Consider the following 25423-nt stretch of genomic DNA (forward strand, 5'->3'; position numbering starts at 1 on the left):
GGAGTGCCTTTGTGAGTGTGTGTGTGTGTATAGGAGTGCCTGTGCGTGTGTGTATGTGTGTAGGAGTGCCTGTGTGTGTGTGTGTGTTTTTAGGAGTGCCTCTGTGTGTGTGTATGTGTGTAGGAGTGCCTGTGTGTGTGTGTGTGTGTGTGTGGGAATGCCTCTGTGTGTGTGTATAGGAGTGCCTGTGTCTCTGTGTGTGTGTTGGAGTGCCTTTGTGTGTGTGTGTGTGTGTGTGTGTATAGGAGTGCCTGTGCATGTATGTATGTGTGTAGGAGTGCCTGTGTGTGTGTGTGTGTGTGTGTGTATGGGAGTGACTGTGTGTGTGTGCGTGTGTGTGTATAAGAGTGCCTGTGTGTGTGTATAGGAGTGCCTGTATGCGTGTGTATGTGTGTGTATAGGAGTGCCTGTGTGTGTGTGTGTGTGTAGGAATGCCTCTGTGTGTGTGTGTGTATAGGAGTGCCTGTGTGTGTGTATAGGAGTGCCTGTGTCTGTGTGTTTGTGTGTGTGTGTGTGTGTAGGAGTGCCTGTGTATGTGTGTGTGTGTGTATAGGAGTGCCTGTGTGTGTGTGCATGTGTGTGTGTGCGGGAATGCCTCTGTGTGTGTGTGTGTGTGTATATAGGAGTGCCTGTGTGTGTGTGTGTGTGTGTGCGCGTGTTGGAATGCCTGTGTGTGTGTGTGTGTGTGTGTATAGGAGTGTCTGTGTGTGTGTGTGTGTGTTGGAGTGACTGTGTGTGTGTGTGTGTGTAGGAGTGTCTGTGTGTGTGTGTGTGTGTATGGGAGTGCCTGTGTGTGTGTGCATAGGAGTGCCTGTGCGTGTGTGTGTATAGGAGTGCCTGTGTGTGTGTGTATAGGAGTGCCTGTGTGTGTGTGTGTGTGTGTGTGTGTATAGGAGTGCCTGTGTGTGTGTGTAGGAGTGCCTGTGTGTGTGTAGGAGCGCGCACGTATGTGTGTGTGTATAGGAGTGCCTGTGTGTGTGTACAGGAGTGCCTGTGTGTGTGCGCTTGTGTGTGTAGGAGTGCCTGCATCTGTGTGTGTGTGTGTGTGTGTATATAGGAGTGCCTTTGTGTGTGTGTATGTGTGTGTGTGTAGGAGTGCCTGTGTGTGTGTGCGTGTATAGGAGTGTCTGTGTGTGCGTGTGTGTGTGTATGGGAGTGCCTGTGTGTGTGTGTGTGTATATAGGAGTGCCTGTGTGTGTGTGTATAGGAGTGCCTGTGTGTGTGTGTGTGCGTGTGTGTGTATAGGAGTGCCTCTGTGTGTGTGTGTGTATAGGAGTGCCTGTGTGTGTGTGTTTCGGAGTGCCTGTGTATGTGTGTGTGTAGGAGTGCCTGTGTATGTGTATGTGTGTAGGAGTGCCTGTGTGTGTATGTGTGCGTATAGGAGTGCCTGTGTGTGTGTGTTTAGAAGTGCCTGTGTGTGTGTACATATATAGGTGTGTGTGTAGGAGTGCCTGTGTGTCTGTGTGTGTGTGTATGTGTGTCGGAGTGCCTGTGTGTGTGTGTGTGTGTGTATAGGAGTGCCTGCGTGTGTGTGTGTGTGTGTATAGGAGTGCCTGTGTCTGTGTGTGTATGTGTGTAGGAGTGCCTGTGCGTGTGTGTGTGTACAGGAGTGCCTGTATGTGTGTGAAGGAGTGCCTGTGTGTGTGTGTGTATAGGAGTGCCCGTGTGTAGGAGTGCCAGTGTGTGTGTGTGGATGTGTGTGTACAGGAGTGCCAGTGTGTGTCTGCGTGTGTCTGTAGGAATGCCTCTGTGTGTGTGTGTGTGTGTAGGAGTGCCTGTGTGTGTGTGTGTGTGTGTGTATGGGAGTGCCTGTGTGTGTGTGTGTGTGTGTGTCGGAGTGCCTGTGTGTGTGTGTGTGTGTGTGTGTGTGTATAGGAGTGCCAGTGTGTGTGTGCTTGTGTGTGTGTGTAGGAGTGCCTGTGTCTGTGTGTGTATGTGTGCAGGAGTGCCTGTGCGTGTGTGTGTGTACAGGAGTGCCTGTGTGTGTGTAGGAGTGCCTGTGTGTGTGTGTGTGTGTGTGTGTAGGAATGCCTCTGTGTGTGTGTGTATAGGTTTGCCTGTATGTGTGTGTATAGGAGTGCCTGTGTCTGTATGTGTGTGTGTTGGAGTGCCTGTGTGTGTGTGTATAGGAGTACCTGTGTGTGTATAGGAGTGCCTGTGTGTGTGTTTGTATAGGAGTGCCTGTGTGTGTGTGTAATAGGAGTGCCTGTGTGTGTGTATAGGTGTGCCTGTGTGTGTGTGCATGCTGTAGGGTGACATTAACCCAAGATTCCGGTTGAGGCCCTCCCTATGGGTAGGGAATTTAGCTATCAGCCACTTTTCGCTGCTGCCTGTCCTGAAGTCCACCTTGGAGGATGGTCACCTGAAGGTCTGAGCTCGGATGTCCTGGACCACTGAAGTATTCCCCAACTGGGAAGGATCACTCCTGTCTGTTGATTGTTGAGCGGTGCCCATTCATCTGTTGAACGTAGCCTTTGCTCAGTTTCCCCAGTGTACCATGCCTCAGGGCATCCTTGCCTGCAATGTATAAGATAGACAAAGTTGGCTGAGTCACACGAGTACCTGCCACGTACATGGTGGGAGGTGTCCCCACGTGTAATGGTGGTATCCATGTCCACACTCTGACACGTCTTGCAGTTCCTACCGTGACAGGGTTGTTTGGAGTTGTCCTGAAGGCCGGGAAGCTTGCTACGAATCTGTTTGAGGTTTGGCGGTTGTTTAAAGGCAAGCAGTGGAGGTGTGGGGAATGTCCTGGGAGGTGTTCATCCGAATTGTGTAGTTTTCAGCTACTGTGAAATACTGGACAACGAAGGGAACCCTGTCGGTTGAAGAACGTGTCGATCCCCTGAGGAGATCATTATGGATCCTTGCTGCGTCAAGTCGGAACACGTGTGGACACCTCCCACCCTGCAAGTGGCAGGAAATCGTGTGACTCAGCCAACGCTGTCTATCTTACACATTGCGGGAAAGGATGCCCTGAGGCATGGTACATTGGGGAATTTCGAATTTCTGTGGCATCACATGTGTAGAAGATTATTGAACACTGAAGATTGAGTATGAAAAAAAGCTGCTAGTTTTGAAAAGTCACTTTACCCTTGGCTTGCCCGAAATTTAAATCGGAGCAGTCCGCTGTTTCATAGCATTTTCGAGCTGTGCAAGATCACCTGCTCATGTTTCTCCCCAGTTCAAATATTTCCAGGATAAGTTGGTTGACAGCCGAGACATTTCTCAGGAAAGGTCATTTGGCAATCCCGAGAAACTTGTATTTCCCAATAGACTCTTTGGCCATGAGTAGATAAAACTGCTCCAGGTGAGGCTCGAACTCACAACCTCGGCATTGCCCACGCCACCATACTGCCATATAAGTACCGCGCGCTGACCCATTGCGCCACTGGAGCTGCATGCTGCTGGCTTTTCCAATATCACAGGTTATACCTCAACAGTTGACAAATTGGCCGTGATGTAGGATTTTACGGTTGTATTCACATGTGGTTCCTCACTTATTTGAGGAATTTGCTTAATTACACAATGCTAAACTGGATTGATATTGAAAAATGTATTTTCAATACTTTCCTCGATTGTTCTCTGACCAATGAGGTCTTTAGTCAGTAGAAACCATACAATCTCATTCAGGGATAGACTCAATTACTGATCACCACCGTATCTTGGGCACCAAGTTCCAGAGGTTGATCTAATGTATATGCCAGCATTTGGTCTATATCCCTCTCAAACCTTCCGATGTGAATGTGTTCAGAAAAGATGTACAAGGATGGCTAGCCCGCAATTTAAAAGGAAGCAGTCCACTGTTTCGAAGAGTTTCGAATTGAACAAGGCGACCTGCTCATGTTTCTCCCCAGATATTTCATCACGTTTCAAATATTTCCAGGATAAGTTGGTTGATGGCCGAGGCATTGCTCAGGAAAGGTCATTTGTCAATCCAGAGAAACTGGTATTTTCCAATAGACTCTTTGGTCATGAGGCGATAAAGCTGCTGCAGGTGAGGCTCGAACTCACAACCTCAGCATTGCACACGCCGCTATACGGACATATAAAACATCAAGTGCTGACCGATCGCGCCACCTCCTGCACTGCCCTGCTTCGGGATGCAACGACAATAGTATTTTTGTGGAAACACCCCGTGCAGAGATGCTACTGTGCAGCTCTGAAGCAGATGGAGCTTGAATCCGGGGTCCCTGCATCCGAGGTGGGGACATTGTCACCGCCTGAGTGTCACTGGGTTTATATTCAAAGACGGCTGCATTATTGCAGGTTCGTTGACCTGGCGGTAGGATTCTCGCTTCAGTTAAGTGCTCGCACATGCGGGAGGTCCCGGGTTTAAATCCCGGCCGAGCCCTGTCTCTTGCTCCCGTTGTGTGGGGAATGTATGACGGTGGCTATTCCAAACCGAATGAGACAATCTCATTCAGGGATAGACTCAATTACTCATCACCACCGTATCTTGGGCACCAAGTTCCAGAGGTTGATCTAGTGTATATGCCAGCATTTGGTCTATATCCCTCTCAAACCTTCCGCTGTTTCTGATTTACAGCATCTGCAGCACTGTTGGGTTTTGTTAAATATCTCACGTTGTTTGCCCACGCAATCCGACCTTGAATGAATCCTCCATAACAAATGCGTGAAGGTGAAACACATCAGTTACAGTGTGTTCGATGCTCAGGACGCCCTGCAGTAATTCCCCACGCTGTTTCACACAGCAGCCTCCTCCCGGGAAGATGGGAAATTGTAAATAACAACATATTGGAGACAGCATCACCGCACAGACACAGTTCCCCATTATTCAGACAGATATCACCAATTGTGAATGACCTCAGAGAGACAGAAGCGACGGACAATCGCAGTGGATTCGATGGGCTGAACGGCTTCTGTCTGTGTGGGAATGAAACCACGTGTTTGTGATGTCCCTCTCCCTGTCTCTGGGACAGAGCGGCTGAGGGAGAAACAATGGCCCATCTTTAACCCTACCTTCCGCGTTCGACTGTCTGCAGCCCCCTCCCCCGCCCCTCCCCCGAGCTCCGGACCGTGGGGGTGACTCTCCGGGAGTGAGGGGCTCCATCGGATTCTCCTAATCTGGGACCGTTGGGGATCAGATACTAACTGCTGCCCGATCACAGCAGAGAAAGCGACCCCCGCATTGTGAAGATCTTTCTGCAGGAATACTGTGTGAAGACGGATCCTCAACAGCAAACACGCTGCATAGAAAGATCCCATATTAAGTTACCCACGTGTCCCTGGTGTCCATTTCTCTCTTTCCCACCAGCTCAGCACCTTTCTCTCTGTCTCAGGTAAATGAGGAAGTTCACAATCAAAGTTGGAGGAGGCAAAAGGGCAGCATTTGCCCTTCCCTGCCCTGGCGCTGCCTGTCAGTGGGAGAAAATGGCTGAATTCTCCGCTAATGGAGACAGCTTGGTCCAGGGGGAAGGGACAACCAGCACCGTCCCGACAGCAAGGAGACAGAATGAGAAGCAGATATTCTTGACATTCTTTGCTGCTTGGAATTCCTGGTGCAACGTGGGATGTACTTCTCTCTGAGCGACTCTCTGCTGGTTCGGTGGTAGAAATGCCACAGTTTCACCGGCTCCTTTGTCTCGGGTCACGATCGTCGCTCAGGAGCTTGTGTTAAACTGGCCTGACTGGGAGTGACAGGCGAGCCCGGGCTGGTGGTTACACTTTTGCCAGGTCGCCCCATCAGCTTTTCAAAGACAAACACAGGTGCACTCCTTGAAATAAGACTGAGCTTTGGGGCCAGAGGGATGGTTGTAGTGAACATGGCACATCAGAACACGCACTGAAAGGGAAAACAAGTGTTTCCGGATGTTCGCCCTCCCAATCCGACATTCATTCAATCCTCCATCTGGATTACCGCACAGTTCTGGGCGTCAGGCTTCAGGAAGCGGATAGGTGGTGATTGGAGAGAGGGCTGAGCAGGTTCATGGGAATGATGCCGTGTATAAGGAATGTCAGCAATGAAGATAGATTGGAAATCTGGGACAGTTCTCCTTGGAGACTGAAGACTGATAACTGATCTGATAGAAGCTTACCAAGCCGTGAGGTGTCCAAACAGAAGAAATAGGGAGTCGATGTGCCCATACCTGAAAGGATCGAGAGCGATTAGGCAGAGATTTACAGACATGAGGTAAAGAAGAAAAAGTGACATGAGGAAGAATGTTTTCACACAGGGAGTGATTCGGGTCTGTAAATCACTGTCTGACAGGGACAAAAAGGCAGATTCAATCGAGTTATTGAAAATGGAATACGACGGCTATGTTAAAAGCAATAATGTGCAGAGAGACAGGAGGAGGGAAGAAACTGATGCTAAAAGAGACACTCATTTCCGCACTGTGGAGAGCTAGCACTGCCAAGGTGGGCTGAATGGCCTCCGTCTGCACTGTGACCAATTTGAGATCCTGAGTCAAACAAAGTTCGAATGTGGGGAGTTGACACAGCTACACAACAGAATATTACACATGTCCATGTCTCAGGGAGGATGGCGCTGTCTGAGTCAATGTGGGGGGGGTCCTGGGCATCCGACACAGTACACTGTACCATTCAGGGAATGCCAGAGTGAGAGAGCCAGAGAAGGCCAATCGGTCCATCATACCTGTGTCAGCTCGGTCGGTGGTGCAAAGGATTCGTGAAAGTGGAAACACGTGATCGATTTATTCGGCTTCAAAGTGTTTTACCGGAAGTTGGAAGGAGAGTAAGGTATGGGGTGAAGCGATTGAGATCTGACTGCAGGTGCAGCAAAGACACTGTACAGTGCAGAGGAGAGCTTTGATGTATTGAATTCGGGATGATGGGCCCAGCATGCTTTCACTCGGCCATGCTGCTCCAGGAGAGAGTATGTCAGTGCGTCTCAGCGCTGTCATGTAGCGAGGCAAATATTCAGCTGCTCACCACAGTTACACTGCAGGAAATTCAGTCTCTCCAATGTGACTGCATTCTGCATGGAGCAGAGGTTATATTAAGAATTCTTTCACACAAATAATTACACTCCACCTCAGCGTGTTACATGTCTCCTTGGCACTTAGTCTGGCAGTGTGCCTGTGTCTTTCTGTGGCTCTCTTTGCATGACCCTTACCCTCTGGGTGTTGTGACGCAGGGGAATTGTGACGTCAGATTTAGGCTGCAAAAAAATCCATGTCCTTATCTTCAAACTGATAGAAATCTGACAAAGACCTTAAATTTTTGGAATATTCTGAAATATTCCTTGTGCCTCCTTCTGAGTCTGCCATTGCATCTACATTTTCCACTTAACATCACCCTAACTCCATCCTGATATCTTTGCCCTTGTTTAGGTTTTAAACATTCATCTTAGATCCAACCTACTCTCCCTCAAAACTCAGTGAGTCTGTCATCACTGCCCCTGTACTCTGAGATCATTAGTAATCCCTGTTTCATTTTCGGTGTTGCTTCTAGATAGTACTACACATAGAGTAATAGAGATGTACAGCACGGAAACAGACCCATTGGTCCAACCCATCCATGCCAACCAGATATCCCAACCCAATCTAATCCCACCTGCCAGCACCCGGCCCATATCCCTCCAAACCCTTCCTATTCATATACCCATCCAAATGCCTCGTAAATGTTGCAATTGTACCAGCCTCGACCACTTCCTCTGGCAGCTCATTCCATCCACATTCCACCCTCTGTGTGAAAAAATTGCCCCTCAGATCTCTTTTCTCTTTCCCCTCTCACCCTAATCATATGCCCTCTAGTTCTGGACTCCCTGACCACAGGGAAAAGCCTTTGCCTAGTTACCCTATCCATGCCCCTCATAATTTTGTAAACCTGTATAAGATCACCCCTCAACCTCCGACGCTCCAGGGAAATCAGCCCCAGCCTGTTCAGCCTTTCCCTGTAGCTCTAAACCTCCAATCCTGGGAACATCTTTGTAAATCTTTTCTGAATCCTTTCAAGTTTCACAACATCTTTCCGATAGGAAGGAGCCCAGAATTGCACGCAATATTCCAACAGTGGCCTAACCAATGTCCTGTACAGCCGCAACATGACCTCCCAACCCCTATACTCAATACTCTGACCAATAAAAGAAAGCATGCCAAACACCTTCTTCACTATCCTATCTACCTGCAACTCCACTTTCAAGGAGCTATGAATCTGCACTCTATGGTCTCTTTGCTCAGCAACACTACCTAGGACCTTCCCATTAAGTGTATATGTCCTGCTAAGATTTGCTTTTCCAAAATGCAGCATCTCGCATTTATCTGAATTAAACTCCATCTGCCACTTCTCTGCCCATTTGTTACAGAGTTGGAAGAATAATGAATAAAAGTCCAGACTAAATTGAAAAACTTTGTTAAAAGTGTTCAACTTTGTCTCCTTTTCACAGGGTCTGTGGCAGTATTTAGCCTCCAGCAAAATTTCCAGACCACGCTAGACTTCAAAACTTGAGGCATCGCTTCCATTCCCCAAGGATCACACTGCCTTCAGTCGGGACTCACCCTGCGCTGGCCTGGTCAGGGACTCACTCCCGCACTGGCCTCCTCTGGGTCTCCCCTCCTGTGCTGAGACTCGCCCCTGGAACATGCATCGTTCCCTGGCCTGATCTATGATTCATTTCCGGAGCTCGCCAGTGATGGCCTCCAGTCTGAGAGTCGTCCCCTCCATTCCCCGCCCAGTGAGGTTAAGATGTTAAAAGTTTTGTACACTAAACTACACAGAATAGAAAAATTTCAAACAAAAAGATAAAGAGTTGGAACAGAGGAGCTCCGAATGGAGCGTCCTATTGTGCCACTATCAGGGGAACATCAGAACAGCACAAGTGGGTCACTACTTCCCCTTAAAATGAAGTTGTGGTTGTTCTTATTCTGGTTCCAGTAAAACTTTTCCTTTCAGACCGTGTTATCCCTGACTCACTCTCTATCGAAAATCTGTCTGTTTTAATTCTCCAGCCTCCACAAACTACTGTTGAAGAGAACTCTCACTTGAATCACCTCTGAGAATGTCCCCTTGGCCCTCTTCAGGTTGGTGTTCAGGGCTGACTGTGATCCTTTGTGTTCCCGCTCCTCAACCAATCACAACACATTTCAAATTTGACACGGTCAATGATACAGGCCTCAGACTGGGCCAAGTTCACTGTTAAGAGTAAGTCAGGTGGGTTTCATTAGTCAACAACAAACGACTTGTTTATTTCCAAGATGAAATTGGTATGAAACCTAATGACAAAAAAAATGTTTAGACAATACAAGTATACACTGGGAATCCATATGTTCGACTGTCTTCAATATCTAGTATGGCTCAATATGATCACCTCTTCTAATTTGTTAAAAGCAACAAGAAACTTGTTAACACCTTCATACCATAACTCCGTCATCAAGGAAGTAGTGAAGTGAAATATCTCTCAGCTGTAAATCAATGAGATATTTTGGTTTCTAATTAAGATGTCACAGCTGCACAAACTGATCTGATGTGGTCTCACCAAGACCCTGTACAGATGAAGCAAATAATATTGAACATCTATATTCAATAATCTATATTCAATCAAGACACACACTTCATCTGCACTGCTGAATTCTACAATCTCACTCTATTTAAATAGTTTGCTGTTGATTTATCCTTCCTGCCAAAATGGACAAATTCTCAGTAACACATCACACTGCTCCTGCTGACTGTTTGTTCACTCACTTCCTCCCGTCTAATTCCCATCGATACCTCGATACCTCCAACTGACAACTTATTGAAGGATTTCCTTGGTACATTAGCTAATTGAGATCCAATGCATTCTCAGTTTCAGAGCATAAACTGAGATAGCATTGGTTCAAAGACAATTAGCATTCCACTCTGTCAGAATTCCAGTCTTTCATTAATATCTCTAAAGTAACAATTCAAACCCATAGACATTTCACATGAGGAAACCATATTATACAGAAATAAAGATTCATCTGTATGTCAAAATAATATTCAAAAGATCACTATCGCCAGAAAATGAGAATCAAATCTTGACAATTTAATAATGTAACCAATTATCAAAAGCTCTATCCTTAATGTAACTCAGGAAAAGTAGGGACAAATTGCATGCTGTTTCCTAATTATTCTTTCTCCAGTTGGCCTTATGCAGCTCTTTACAGCTGAGGGAAATTCGTACAAAAGATCTTTACATTCTGACTTTGAATTAAAGTTTAATAGCAGTCTGTTTGTGATCACTAAAATGTCCTTACCGTGAAAGAACACTTTGCCTCTCCATCCTTTAATCAATTTGGAATTTGCTTCAAAATTCTTCCTTCAGACCAGCGGGTCAGAATAATGCCATGAAGCCCAACACTAAATGCAACAGCCAATTCTGCAAATTAACCTGACATCTCTATAATTTCAACTGATAAAGTACAGATACTCTCTCTGTGGGACTGGTTTCAGATACTCTCTCAGATATAGAGATTTCTGCGATTGTATTCAGACGTACCATTCATAGGGCATGGCCACAATACAGGAGCTTACCTCCACTCCTCCTCCCAGCTGTGACTAATATGTACTGTTTGCAGAATGTTCCTTGTAATTCCAACATCCGAAATTCAAACAGAGAATGATTTCCTTCTCTGTGAGGGTGTCTCGAACTCCTGATGTTTGTTTCCTAATGTATTATTCACTCACTTCATCACGTTTTCAATTTGTCGAAACGGAAAGATCCAAATGTTGTTCATCATGATCTATCTTTTATTTGTCCCAACACACGCCCTGTTGCGTGGGGATTGGAATTGGATTCCTGCTGTTCTTAAAACATCTCTTCCTCCCTGTAGGATCCTTATTTTTATCAGCCAGCAACCTAGTTAGTGACAGATCGAATGGGTCAGTCGGAGAGACAGTTAGAGGCAATGAGGAGTTTACAAGAGCAAGGGGATGTGATGGATGGAAGTTATAGGAAGGGGGAAACATTGCAGATACAGTCACATGGATGGGTTAACTTCAGGAAAGGTCACAGAGATAGTCAGGTAGTGTAGGAGTCTTCTGTGGCTCTCCCCATTTCAAACAAGTTTGCTGTTTTGGAAAATGTAGGGAGTGATGGATTCTCAGGGGAATGTAGCATGAACAGCCAAGTTTCTGGTATTGAGACTGGCTGTAATGTAATGAGGGGTATGTTGAGTTCCAAGAGATCAATTATGTTAGGGGACTCTCTATTCCAAGGCACAGACACACATTTCTGTGGCCAGCAGTGAAAAATCAGAATGGTGCATTGCCTCCTGGTGTCAGGATCAAGGATGTCTCAGAATGTTCTCAAAGGGGGAGAGGGGCCAGCAGGAGGTCATTGTACACATTGGAACCAATGACAACGGAAGGGAAAATGGTGAGATTCTGAAGGGGAAATACAGAGAGTTAGGCAGGATTTTAAAAAGGAGGTCCTCAAGAGTAATCTGGATTACTCCCAGTGCTGCGAGCTAGTGAGGGTAGGAATAGGAGGATAGAGCAAATGAATGCGTGGGTGGGGAGCTGGTGTATGTGAGAAGCATTCACATTTTTGGATCATTGGAATCCTTTCTGGGGTAGAAGTGACCTGTACAAAAAGGACGGGGATTGCACCCGAATTAGAAGGGGGATAATATACTGGGAGGAAGATTTGCTAGAGCTCCTCAGGAGGATTTAAACTATTAAGGTGGGGGCATGGGACCAAAGGAGATAGTGAGGAAAGAGATCAATCTGAGACTGGTACAGTTGATAAAAGAAGTGAGTCAAATAGTCAGGGCAGGCAGGGACAAAGCAGGAGAACAAGGTAGGACTGATAAATTAAACTGCATTTATTTATTGGCAAGAGGCCAAACAGGGAAGACAGATGAACTCAGGGCATGGTTAGGAACATGGGACTGTGATATCATCGTATTTACAGAAATGTGGCTCAGGAATGGACGGGACTAGCAGTTTAAAGTTCCAGGATACAAATGCTACAGGAAAGGCAGAAAGGGAGGCAAGGGAGGAGGGGGAGTACTGTTTTTGAAAAGGGACAGCATTACCACTGAACTGAGTGAGGATATTCCCAGAAATACATCTAGGGAAGTTATTTGGGTGGAACTGAGAAATAAGAAAGGGATGATCACCTTACTGGGATTGTATTATAGACTCTCTAATAGTCAGAGGGAAATTGAGCAACAAATTTGTAAGGAGATCTCAGTTATCTCAGATTAATAGGGTGGTTATAGTAGGGGAGTTAGTGGGTTTGTAGAAGATGTCCGTGTTGTGTCGGTCACCATTGATGGAGATGGAGAGTTCCAGGAAAGGGAGGGAGGTGTCCGAGATAGTCCAGGTGAATTTTAGATTGGGGTAGAATGTGTTGGTGAAGTTGATGAACTGTTCAACTTCCTCTTGGGAGCCTGAGTTGATGCTGATACAGTCATCAATGTAGCAGAGGAAAAGGTGGGGAATGGTGCCAGTGTAACTGCAGAGGATGAACTGTTCCACGAAACCAACGAAGAGGCAGGCATAGTTGGGGACCATGCGGGTGGCCATAGCTACCCCTTTCGGCTGGAGGAAGTGGGAGGATTCAAAACAGAAATTATTGGGGGTAAGGATCAGTTCTGCCAAATGAATGAGAGTGTCAGTGGAGGGTTACTAATGGGGATGCCACCAGTATGAGAGGAATAAACAGAGGGCATGGAGGGCTTCGTCATAGCGGATAGAGGTGTGTAGGGACTGGATGCCCATGGTGAAGATGAGGCATTGGGGGTCGAGGAAACAAATCTCTTGGATGAGCCTGATAGCGTGGGTGGTGTCCTGAACATGTATGGGGATTTCCTGGACCAGGGAGAAAGGACAGCGTCAAGGTACGTGAATGATGTTCAGCGGGACAGGAGCAGGCTGAGAGGATGGGTCAGCTGCGGCAGTCAGGCAGTGGATCTTCGGTAGGAGGAAGAACTGGGGGTTTGGGGTTCACGGACGATGAGGTTAGAAGCTGAAGGTGGGAAATCCCCTGAGGTGATGAGGTGGTGAATGAACTGGGAGATGATAGTTTGGAGATGGGAGGGTGAAGTCATGGTCAAGGTGGCAGTAGGAGGAGGTGCCTGCGAGTTGGTGCCTGACTTCAGCAGAGTAATGATGAGTGTGCCAAATTACCGCTGCCCCCCCGCCCCCCCCCCCACCCCACCCCACCCCACCTCCTTGTCTGCTGGTTTGATGATGAGGTTGGGGTTGGAGTGAAGGGAGTGGAGGGCTCCGTGTTGCGAGGATGAGAGGTTGCAGTGTGTGAGGGGGGTGGAGAGGTTGAGGTGGTTAATGTCACACCGGCAGTTTGAAATAAAGAGATCGAGGGCAGGCAACAGACCAGCACGGGGTGTCCAATTGGCTCGGGTGTGTTGGAGGTGGGAGAAGTGGCCCTCAGAGGGTGGGCAGGAGTCTTGGTGAAAACAGGAAGCCCGGCTGTGGAGGCGGCAGAAGAAACGTTCGATGTCACAATGCGTTTTTTCAAATAGTGCTACATTGTATTCTAAACACCGAACTTTCTAATGAGCTGTCACCAAATAACATGTGATGCACTCATTGGTTGGAAGGAATAGAGTAAACACTGACTTTAAGAATTTACACTGGTGTTTCATCCAATCAGTGCACTGGCTGTTACCACCAGGATTTAGAATTAAATCACAACAGTATATGCAGATCCAATGTTAACTTTCAGAGTCTTACTTGTTTAATTACACCTGACCTCAATAAACGTAGAGTCTGCTTTGCTGTCATAACTGTCAGTATAGTGAGGGGACAAGGCCATTCATTGCATCTTCATTCCTGCTCTTGGTCATCTGTCCTCTCTGTATTTGCAGTTTTTCAGCACTATGGGCTCTGTGGCTTTAATCAGTACATCCTTTCTGTCACTTATAACGCTGAGCTTTTATCATCTTTTATTTTACTCCCTAACATTTCACCCTTCAGTGTGGAAATTTTACACAGACTGGAGGAATTCCTGAAGGTGGTGAGGACTGAAGAAATGAAGTGAGAAAATCTATAAAACTTGTCTTTAAACATTCAGATTAAAATGTAATGCTGAGTTATAGAACACATTTACTGCACTAGAAAATAGACAGGTAGGAAGGCTCAGAAAAAGGGGTGAACTCAAGAAACGCACAAGATAAAAATCATCTTTTACTCACCAAGTCAGTGATAATAGGATGCTCACCAAGTGATAACAGGATGCCCTAAGGCAATTAAGAACATTTGCCTAAGTATCAGTGAATCTGTGTGAATAGGACACCAAATGATAACATTCCCTTGTGAAATTAATGACAGTGTTTGATTCTGACCCTGAATTGAAACTCGGTACAATCAAAAGCCTTGTAATTGACGGTCAGATCCTGTCAATAATAATGGATTCTTATTACCCCTTGCAAGCGGGGCAGACACAGAGAGAAAAAAAAACATCTTTGCTGTTATAAGACCCTGCCTTGAGAGTTCAAAAGGACACGAGAGAGAGAGAGAGAGAGAGAGGGAGACCATTTTAGCGCTGAGGCTGCTGAAGCCAGGAGAAAATTAATTCTCAGTGCTTACCTGCTATGGATTGAATTTAATTGCATTTTGGGACTTTATGATGATATTGCGTTGCCATTACCGGTTATTAAATACAAACTCTGTAAAAGGTAATATTGATGAAGTTTTAACTTACTTGCTGTCCTTGCAGACTACTCTACAGACCTTACAGATTACACTACTGTCAACTCTAACTAATCAGATCTTATGTCTTATTGGAATTTGAATTGCAACCCTGAAAAGAAAGAATGTTTAATTCAATGACTGAGGAATCAGTTTAAATGCAACCTGACAGTGACTTCTCAGCCTCAGGTACAGAATGATCCAGTGCTTCAAAAGCAGGAGTCTGCTCTGACCTTAGAAATTATTCCAAACATTGAAATTATTCCAAACATTCCGAACAATGTGTCAGGAAGCCATTTTATGGTCAAACGTTTGCCCTCCTCGCCAAGAAGCCATTTTATAAAATAATTATACCAGACATGTGAGCTGTGCAAGGTTACCTTATGAACTCTTCAAGTAGCTTAGACTGGTACTTCTTTATGATAGGAGTTTATCTCGCGAGTAGGTTCCTAACTTGGCTGGGTATGGCTTGGGCCTGTAGGAGTGATTAGTCAAGCGTACACAGACCTGTCAATTAACTTTTCTCCTTACGAATTATTGTCTTTCACTGTTATCTGTCGAATTAAGAACATGCAATGTTTTTGTAAACTTTTGTATCAGGGAAGCCACTTTGTATCAGTCCATCGGAGTAGCCTGCTGGGGCACTTGAAGAGCTGGTACCCTACTCTCTGAGGTTATCAGAACCTAGTCAGGTTAGCTTACAGGTAACAGTATTATGTTGTAATAATGATGCTATTGGTAAATAAAGGGGATGTCTAAAATTAAACTAATTTGTCTGTAAGAGGTTTTTTTATTCCAGATTTCCAAAGAGTACGATCTCCGGGACGAACCAAGAGAGGGGCTTATAGGTCTGAGTCCACACAGGATCCCCTGGTACTTTAACAAGAGAGGTTACAGAGACCTCTCTTGAAATCTGAAGTAGTTTATAAAGAGAAGGAGAATTGTGGTGTTCTGGAGAATGATGCAAAGTGAAGGAAGTTTGCCGAGTCTCGAACAGGATTACAAGGATTGTAGGACTGTGTGAGAAACAAAGCTCACTCACTTCAATAATTTTAGTCCGAGACAAGATCTGAATCAGTAGCGTCATTTATTTTACTCTTGCAAGAGGGTGCGATGTCCACTGTCGAAAAGGCAGGGATACACACACACAGAATTCAACTAATACACGATATTTATGTAATTTGGTTCCTATCTTTTTATCCCATTGCTCCTCCCTGTTTACATCTTCTACTTCTCTAAGACCGGCACCCATTACTCCTGTTTATTTCTTGCCTTAGCCGGCCTTGTCTGTGACAAAATGCTTATTTCTGGCCTCACAAGGCCATTTGACCACATCCCGCTGTGGCCCATTGTTAGGTATATCCTTTCTTCACCATTATCTACTCCCTCCATCTGTGCTTTCCCCAACCATACTGATCCTTATGACCTTTTAATTGGGGTTTGTTCCTGAGTTTCTGTAAAAGTGGGAAACAGATGCTTATAACTACTGCTTGTGCAAGCATATCTGGCTTAACCTACATCCTCACAGCACCTTATCTATTTGTCTGCAACATCTACCATTGTTTTGCAGTCACGTTTCATTCTTGCATACAATTTTAGCTCATACAAAAACAATAATGTATTTCCTCCACATAATTTGCATTCTTGTTGACTCAGCTCTTAGTTGAAACAATTACACACTGGTGTGAGTTCATTTACCTTGCTTAAGTAATTATAAGTGCAGAAGTAACACTGCTTTACCTATATCCCACAGATGAGACAAGGTTAGAAAGTTGGGGAGAGTGTATGCTTTTGGGCAACTTCCTCAAATGGTATGGTGTTTTCGAGTCTGAAGTTAATTACAAAAATATGGAGCCCTACAGGGTCTGGACAACTTTGCAGCACTATGGAAGATTATGGAAGTGATGAAAGGTTATTCATTGCTGAAAATGTGTTGCTGGAAAATCGCAGCAGGTCAGGCAGCATTCAAGGAACAGGAGAATCGACATTTCGGGCATAAGCCCTTCTTCAGGAATGAGGAAAGTGTGTCCAGCAGGCTAAGATGAAAGGTAGGGAGGAGGGACTTGGGGGAGGGGCGTTGGGGGGAGGTCAAGGTGAGGGTGATAGGCCGGAGTGGAGTGGGGGCGGAGAGGTCAGGAAGAAGATTGCAGGTTAGGAAGGCGGTGCTGAGTTCAAGGGATTTGACTGAGACAAGGTGGGGGGAGGGGAAATGAGGAAACTGGAGAAATCTGAGTTCATCCCTTGTGATTGGAGTGTTCCTAGGCGGAAGATGAGGCGATCTTCCTCCAACCGTCGTGTTGCCATGGTCTGGCGATGGAGGAGTCCAAGGACCTGCATGTCCTTGGTGGAGTGGGAGGGGGAGTTGAAGTGTTGTTCCACGGGGTGGTTGGGTTGTTTGGTCCGGGTGTCCCAGAGGTGTTCTCTGAAACGTTCCGCAAGTAGGTGGCCTGACTCCCCAATATAGAGGAGGCCACATCGGGAGCAGCGGATGCAGTAGATAATGTGTATGGAGGTGCAGGTGAATTTGTGGTGGATATGGATATCCCTTGGGGCCTTGGAGGGAAGTAAGGGGGGAGGTGTGGGCACAAGTTTTGCATTTCTTGCGGTTGCAGGGGAAGGTGCCGGGAGTGGAGGTTTGGGTGGTGGGGGGTGTGGACCTGATGAGGGAGTCACGGAGAGAGTGGACTTTTCGGAACGCTGATAGGGGAGGGGAGGGAAATATATCCCTGGTGGTGGGATCCGTTTGGAGGTTGCGGAAATGACGGCGGATGATACGCTGTACATGGAGGTTGGTCGGGTGTAGGTGAGGACCAGTGGGGTTCTGTCCTGGTGGCGCTTGGTGGGGCGGGGCTCAAGGGCGGAGGAGTGGGATGTGGAAGAGATGTGGTGGAGGGCATCATCGACCACGTCTGGGGGGAAATTGCGGTCCTTGAAGAAGGAGGCCATCTGGGTTGTACGGATTTGTAACTGGTCCTCCTGGGATCAGATGCCTTGGAGACAAAGGAATTGGGAATATGGGATGGCGTTTTTACAGGGGGCAGGGTGGGAGGAGGTGCAGTCTAGGTAGCTGTGGGAGTCGGTCGGTTTATAGTGAATGTCCATGTTGATTCAGTCGCCCGAGATAGAAATGGAAAGGTCTAGGAAGGGGAGGGAGGAGTCTGAGACAGTCCAGGTGAATTTGAGGTCGGGGTGGAAGGTGTTGGTAAAGTGGATGAACTGTTCAACCTCCTCGTGGGAGCACGAGGCAGCGCCGATACAGTCATCGATGTAGCGGAGGAATAGGTGGGGGGTGGTGCCAGTGCAGCTGCGGAAGATGGACTGGTCCACATATCCTCCGAATTCACGAATTTATGAATAGACAATAGGGGATATTTCAACCTGCTCCTCAACTGCTCTCTGAACCTTGACTGAGTAGCCACGTAAATAAATGTGTTTGTGCAGCAACTTAAATTTCTCAGCATATAGGCAAGCACTTCAAACATCCCATCAGAACTGACTATGGAATCATCAAAATCAAAAAAGTATATAATGTAAACAAACCACAGGAGGATGAAGGTGCCCGATATGGTAAAGAGTAAAATCATTGACTTCCTTCTGCTCTCCATCTCTTGGTCACTGTGTTTTTCATCTTTTTTGTGATGCTTCAGTCCCATACGGACTCGACTGGCCATTAAAATGTGTCTGACTGTCAAGGCATTGATGAACAGAATTAAACCGAATGGTAATAATGGCGTCAAAACCTTTTCAAACATCCTAAATCCAATCCACCTTGGATCTCTAAAGTAGATTTGCTTATTAGAACAGCGCCATTCTACATTTTTAATTACCCACTTAGGTTTATATCTGAAGTAAATGGGAATGTTTTTTAAACATAGGAAAATGCCTGTTGTTGCTAGAACCACAGTCGCAGTTTTCTTAGTGCAATATTTCAATTTCAGTTTCCGGCAAGAAATGGCAACAAATCGATCAAAAGTGAAAGTCACGGTGAACCAGACGGAACAGTCTATGGCTACACGGATCACAACATAGAGAAGTCGACACACAGAAGTGAGCTTCACGACATTCAATGGGAAATAATAATTGTTGATTCGACGGAGTATGATCTCAGTGATAATGACCAGGAGATCCATCAATGCCATGGCCACCAGGTAGCAAGTGGTGGAAGTGGAAAGTCCACACTTTCCCTGGGACAGGATCACAATTGCTATTAAGTTAACTGCGAAAAAAAAATGAAAGACCCAGTGAGCAAACTTAATCTTTCAAGGACAAATAACATCAATTGTGAGCTGAGGTACAGATTACATTTGTATAGAAATGTGTACAAATGAAAAAACAATTCAAACATTAGTTTCTCTTTCTGAACCTGTTCTCTCACTGCTCTTGGGATAGATACATAACTTAAATACATGTCATTTTGAACAGTACATGGTCATTCGCATCAAACAGACAACAAGTGGCTGTTACTAAAATTCAGTGCAATTTTAGACTAAAAAATACTTCTGGTAATCCTCTGCGATAGCAGCACCAGCAGGGCTAGGTGCACACTGCCCTCCTGCCTTCGCGATCACTCCTCTGCAAACACATGACACACAACTGTTGCCATTTCACTTGAAAGCCGATCAGGAAATAAAAATGGACCATCCCCAATCAGGATGCATCAACCCAGCTTTTTGTCTTTCAGGTTCCATCAGAATTCCATTCCACTACAAGGAGCACATTTCTATTTTTCAATGTGAAGGTGCCATCAATATTTGGTCAATGTATTTAGCGCAAGTTATGTGAATACATATGAACTCTAACACCAGGTGTCCTCAATATTTTTGGTTAAATTAGCATTTGCTGAGACAGACGGTAACAATATTTTTACAGTCCATCAAAAGAACAGTATTTTACTTTAGCCATTCCATACTTTAAAATTGTTTTTCAAATTTTGGAATTCCTTTTTCTGATCTACTGTTAATTTCATGTCATCATCTAATATACATCTCTTACATTTTCCTGAAGAGTTGTGGAATATCTCCTTGAAAGTTTCCATTTCTTCTCTGCCTTTACCTTTCCACATTCAACCTTTGCCACCACGTCTTCACACTGTTGTAATGTTTTATTTTAGGTTTATCTGAGTCAAGTTGAGCCTGCATGTAATACTGCAGCATTTCATGTTCACTTCCATGAACACTTATGTTCACCTTGAAAATAACTTGTTCACTGGTCACTTCAGAAAAGAGTTTTCATCAAAACTGTCCTCAATCAAAACTGTCTGAGTGTGGCATCAAGGAACTTTTGTAAAACTAAAATCAATGGATATAAGGGAGCACACATCCATTGGTTGGAGTCATACCTGACACATGGGAAGATGGTCGTAGTTAATGGTGGTCAATTGTTTCAGCTCCAAGACATCTCTATGTGAGTTCCTCAGGGTAGTGTCCTGGGCCCAACCATCTTCAGCTGCTTCATCAATGACCTTCCCTCCATCATATGGTCAGCAGTGGGGATGTTTCCAGATGAGTGCACAATGTTCAGCATCTTTCACGACTTCTCAGATACTGAAGCAGTTCATGTTCAAATGCGATAAGTTCTGGACAGTGCCAACACTTGGACTGACAACTGGCAAGTAATAATCAGGCCACATAAATTCAGGCTACAACAATGACCAATAAGAGACAACATAACCACTGCCCCGTGACACTCAATGGTGTTACCGTCACTGATTCTTCTGCGATCAACAACCTGAGCTTTACTATTGAATAGTAAGTCAACTGGACTCACCACATAACCACATTGGCTACAAGCGCAGGTCATGGCCCAGAATACTGATGAAAGCAACTCACCATCTGTATCCCCAAAGTCTGTCCATCACCTCCAAGGAACATGTCAAAGTGTGGTGGAATACTTCCCACTTGCCTGGATGGTGGAGCTCCAACAACAGTCAAGGAACTTGACACCATCCAGGACAAAACAGGCTTAATTAGCTTTACATCAACAAACTTGCATTCCCTCCACCACCAAGGCTCAGTGGCAACAAAATGTAACATCCACAAGATGGGCTGCAGAAATTCACCAAAGATCCTCAGATAGCACCATCTAAACTCACAGCCACTTCTGTCCAGGACAGGAGCAGCAAATCCACAGGAACATCATCACTTTCAATTTCACCCCCACAACCCAAAATACTGACACAAAGCTACTTACCATTCTGTCTTGAAATATATCGTCGTTCCTCCACTGTCACTGGGTTAAAACACTGCAATTGCCTCCCTAATGGCATTTGTCTGAAATCATTGCGCATTGACTGCAGCGGTTCAAGAAATTAATTTACCATTATCCTCTCAAGAGCAACTAGGGGTGGGTTATGAATGCTGGCCAGCCAGTGACACCCGTATCCCACACAATGAATGAAAAAAAGAATACTGGTCTAAGTCAGTCCTTAATTCTGCCTTTTACATTTCGGTTTGTGAAAGTTTAGTGAAGTTAAATCCTGCACAATTATTCCAGCAACAGCCTTTACACCTCAATTATTCTCTTTATTTTTAGTTTATTTCAATCTTCATCTCCCAGGCTACTTATTGCGAAGGTGTTTATTTTATCAGAGACTTCAATTAACTCACTTTTTTTTCATCTTCATCGGATATCTTGGTTTTGTCTTCATTAAGAAAGACACAAACAAGACGATACAACTTTTGGAGAACACAGATTCCTTGAAGGGAGAGCAACTGAATGATTACTAGGGAAAAGGTGGTGGGGAACTTGATGAGAATAAATCCCCATGATCATCAGGGCCAATAAGATGCATCATAGAACACTTAAGGAATTGACCTTGGTGGTTGTCTTTCAAAGTTCTGACATTCTGGAATTGTTGGAAATGCAGGTTGTGAAATGGGACACCACTTTATTTTCTAAATGCAGTCACCAGACTGACATCAGTAGTGGGGAAAATCTTGAAGTCCATTGGAAAATATTTGATGGCAATGACAAGATCAGATCAACTCAACAGTAATTTAAGAAAAGTAATTCAACTTTGAAAATTATTCTCTGATTTCTCAGACGTAAATAATAAAGTGGTTCAGAGGAACGATTGTAAGGCTTAATTGGAATTTCAGAGAGTGTTTCAGAAATTCCACATAGAGATTAGTATGTTAAGGCGTGGAATGGAGGAAAGTGTACTGACATGAAGAACATGCCAATTGGAGGACAACAGCAAAGAACAGGAAGAAATGGGAATTCGTCTGAGAGACCGGCAGTGACTGGTTAGGCAGCACAGGGATCAATAATTGTCCTCATCTATTCACAATACATTTTAATGTTCTAAATGATGGAACTTAACATATTATCTCTGGCACTGTGGACAGCACAAAGTTGGTTGGGATGGTGAACTTTGAGGAGTCAGCAGAGATTAATTCCTGTGTTTTGTACAAGTTAAATGAATGGATAAATTTATAGCAGAGAATATGCAAAGTGGATAAATGTGAGGTTACCAATTTAGCAAATCAGAAAGGAAGATTATTATCAATATATTAATAAATTGATAAAGTGGGAGGTGCAATGAGACCTGAGTGTCCTTTTGTACCAGACAATGAAGATTAACATGCAGGTGAGCGGAAGGAGAAGACAGGTGGCATGTTGGCTTTTATAGCGAGAGGATTCCAGTATAAAGCACAATTATCTACTCTGCTATTGCATTAACCCCTGGCAGAGCAGAACAGTGGTATGAAGAGAGACTATCAATTAAGATTATACTCACTGGCCTTTCGAAGAATGAGAGGGGATCTCATCAAACATGTAAATTTGTAAATAGGTCTGAGCAGGTTAACAGACTAAGGATGTTTCTAATGACCAGTGAGTCCAGACTCATTTGTCACAGGCTATTCAGCACTGAAATAAGTAAAAATTTCTTCACCCAGAGAGAGGTGAGCCTGTGGAATTCTCAGCTGAAAATGCTGTTCAGGATAAACCATTCAAGAAGGCTTCCAAAATCATTTAAAAATCGCAAGGGATCAAAGGATCTGAGAAGGAAGTAGGAGCAGTCTACTGAGATAGACAATCAGCCAGAATGATACTCATTGTTCAGGCATGCTCAGGCCTACTTCTGCTCACATTTGCTATGTGTTAGGGTTTGCTGGATTGGCTGGGTTTGTTGAGAGGTGTTCTGCAGCCCTGGGGAATGATCTTCTCACAGTTTCCAACGATAATCTCATGTGAAATCATGGAAACTAAATTCAGACGTTGTTTGATTCAGCACAGAGGTGACCACAGAGCTCGGTCCCATCCTTCCATGGTCCCTTTCCACTTTGTTCCTGGGTTTGCTGGAGCTTGGTAAGCTGTTCCTTGCAAACCCGGGATGGATCCGACAGATCTCTTTCCCCACACCCACTCAGGCTGTGCTCTCAGAGCTTCCACACTCTGCAGCCTCTGCTCCATTTTTTGTGAATGTTCGAAACCAAGACACATTGTAACTACATTCCCTAAGCTTCAATCTGAATTGTATGGTCACACACTCAGGTCTCCCTGAAATATCTCCAGCAAAACATTCCAGTCCTTCCACTATCTTTCCAGGAACAGAATTAATTGGAATGCCTATTTCCAGCAAGTTACTGGCTGGGTCCATTGCAATAATAACTGAAGGGCTTCAGCATGTTGCTGTCCACGTGATCAGCTCAGAGTAACTAACACAGGCTCTCAGTGCACAGGCACAGAGCAAGTTTCAAACCCAGGAGTCAATGCGGGGTTGAAACCCCTTTCCAATATGGAGCTTCACAGCCAGCTCCTGGTGAAATGGGTGATACCCCACCACATTCAAATTCATTGTTTCTGAGCTTCATAACACAGCACTGCATACACAGGGGCAAAATAACGAGTACAAGGAAAGATACAGCAAGGATAAACATTCACCTTAAAATAGATTAGGGTCATTACTTACTGGAGAATAAGTTTCCGAAATATGGGGTATACCAGGGGACTTGGGCTAACAGGAGGAATGTGAGATCATGTGAAATGATCTGTTATATCACAATCTGAATCTACTGAACAGAACGAGTCGAGACATAACCAAACCAGACAGAAGGCACTTTGCAGACCACACTGATGCACTAGTCAGTGAAGTGGACTATTTGCAGCATGGATGTGGGCATAGATCACTCTCCTGCTTGGCATACATGCACTAGATAGTGGAGACAGTGAGGTCTGCAGGCGCTGGAGATCAGAGTTGAGAGTGTGTTGCTGGAAAAATGCAGCAGGTCAGGCAGCATCCCAGGAGCAGGAAAATTGACGTTTCAGACCGGAGCCCTTCATCAGGAATGTGATAGCGACCTAGTATGAGGAAATTTCCAGATCCTGCTGTAAATGACTGGAAGTGGTGCTTCTATGAGTTCATGTCTCTGTATCTGCAATACACCAGTAAAGGACAAATACTGAGGGAGTGCAGATGTGAAAATCGCTATTAGAGACAGAGCAGAGGGAAATCAGTTTAAACACAAACAACCAGCAGAGATTTGGGAACAAGAACTGGGTGCGATATCATGAACAGATGTCATCACGTGTGTGAGAATTTTAACTTGGAGACACTTAAGAGTTAACAGCAACATACATTGAAGCTCACAGGAATGACAAGTGGATGAATTTCGGTCTAACCTCTGGGAAGAGACGTGGAATCTTTGGATGAGCTTTAGTGATGCCGTTTTGTGAACAGGAACGGGGTCAGCAGAGTCCTGGGAATACCCAAACTGGATTTCACATTTCACGCTTTAAGCAGCAGCTGGGTTGATCCGGTGAAAGATGTTCTTGTGGGTTTAGTAAATACAATGAATAATGGTCAGGATATGGGGCCCGGAAATCAGCCCAGGGATAAAGGGATCACTGTATATGTGGAAGAGCTGTTGCACCTTCAGGTATTGGACAGGGATGGAATAGAAGACAATGAGTTTTATGTTCCTAATCTATTAAGAATGATAACAGGAACACAATGATTCATAGTTTACAGATGAAGCTGAGCAATCTCCCTCTTGTGTGTCGACCAGAATCAAAGAGAAGACAGACAGTTAGCAATGGTTTGCAGAGCGGAAGATGAATTCAGAGACTCATCAGATGTAATAACAGCAGCAAGGGCAGTAGAATAAGCGGAAAGAATAACAGTTAAACATGGTTTATAGAAATTACAACCGGTCAGTGAGACTTACCAGGGACGCCAACAATAGCCAGGATGGGATAATAAAAGAATTCAGTCATGTACATTATGTAATGGATTCGCAGGGATAATGGAATCTTATCATAAAAAGCAGAAAGGGCCAACAGATCCCAGTATACAGTCCTATCCATTGTTGTAACATTCATGCCCAGTATTACTAGATTATGGTCCCTTAATGAAATATTCCAGCCAACTTTATTCTCAGATTCTCATCTTTCCTTTCCCCGTCTCTGGAGCTGTTGAGTGTCGGAGATGCTGCTGCCACTGACTCTTAGGAATGTCACATTGACATGAGCCTGCTTTTAACAGAAAAGCGAGTTATTCCAGTGTCACAGGTAGAATCCATGGACACTAACATTAATTCCAGCCACTAAACAAACAGGTTCATTTCAGCTGGGAACCAGAGCAGCAGGTTAGGAAGTGGAGGGATTGAAGTGAAGGTAAATGTTAGAATCAGTAACTCCAACAGGAAGGACAGTCAGAGACAGGTTAATGAACACAATGATATTCATGAGCTGAAGTGTGTTTATTGAGTGAGACAGATGAACTTAGAGCCCGGGTGAGGACATGAGACTATGGTATTGTGGCCATTACAAGGATTTGATTGAGACAGGGACACGATTGGCTGCTCAAATTGTCAGGGTT

At 45.0% G+C, this 25423-nt stretch overlaps 1 protein-coding gene and 1 non-coding gene across 2 annotated transcripts; both read right to left on the reverse strand.

Moving 5' to 3' along the window:
- Positions 1 to 3302: 3302 nt before the first annotated feature.
- On the reverse strand, positions 3303 to 3398 carry trnai-uau (transfer RNA isoleucine (anticodon UAU)). Its single transcript has 2 exons — positions 3361 to 3398; positions 3303 to 3338 (listed from the first exon to the last, which is right to left on the reverse strand). It is a non-coding gene; the product is annotated as a tRNA-Ile (tRNA).
- A 2213-nt stretch (positions 3399 to 5611) lies between these two features.
- On the reverse strand, positions 5612 to 24909 carry LOC148146279 (putative G protein-coupled receptor 139). The gene is made up of 3 exons (XM_087998627.1): positions 24771 to 24909; positions 17946 to 18817; positions 5612 to 5710 (listed from the first exon to the last, which is right to left on the reverse strand). Exons 1-3 carry the CDS (start codon positions 24907 to 24909, stop codon positions 5612 to 5614), a joined length of 1110 nt encoding a protein of 369 aa, XP_087854753.1.
- Between the last annotated feature and the right edge of the window lie 514 nt (positions 24910 to 25423).

The sequence above is a fragment of the Chiloscyllium plagiosum genome, unplaced genomic scaffold (genome assembly GCF_037043375.1).
Source record: "Chiloscyllium plagiosum isolate Xiang-an unplaced genomic scaffold, Cpla_swu_hap1 HiC_scaffold_21, whole genome shotgun sequence".
Lineage (NCBI taxonomy): Eukaryota > Metazoa > Chordata > Chondrichthyes > Orectolobiformes > Hemiscylliidae > Chiloscyllium > Chiloscyllium plagiosum.

Excerpts from the sequence above, each read along its gene's own strand:
- LOC148146279 (XM_087998627.1), bottom strand. The coding sequence starts at position 24,909 with ATGGATAGGACTGTATACTGGGATCTGTTGGCCCTTTCTGCTTTTTAT. Across the intron at positions 18,818-24,770 it reads GGCTATTGTTGGCGTCCCTG|TTAACTTAATAGCAATTGTG; the intron begins GTAAGTCTCACT and ends TTTTTTTCGCAG. Across the intron at positions 5,711-17,945 it reads TATTGTCTATTCATAAATTC|CTGATGGGGCGACCTGGCAA; the intron begins GTGAATTCGGAG and ends GTCTTTGAAAAG.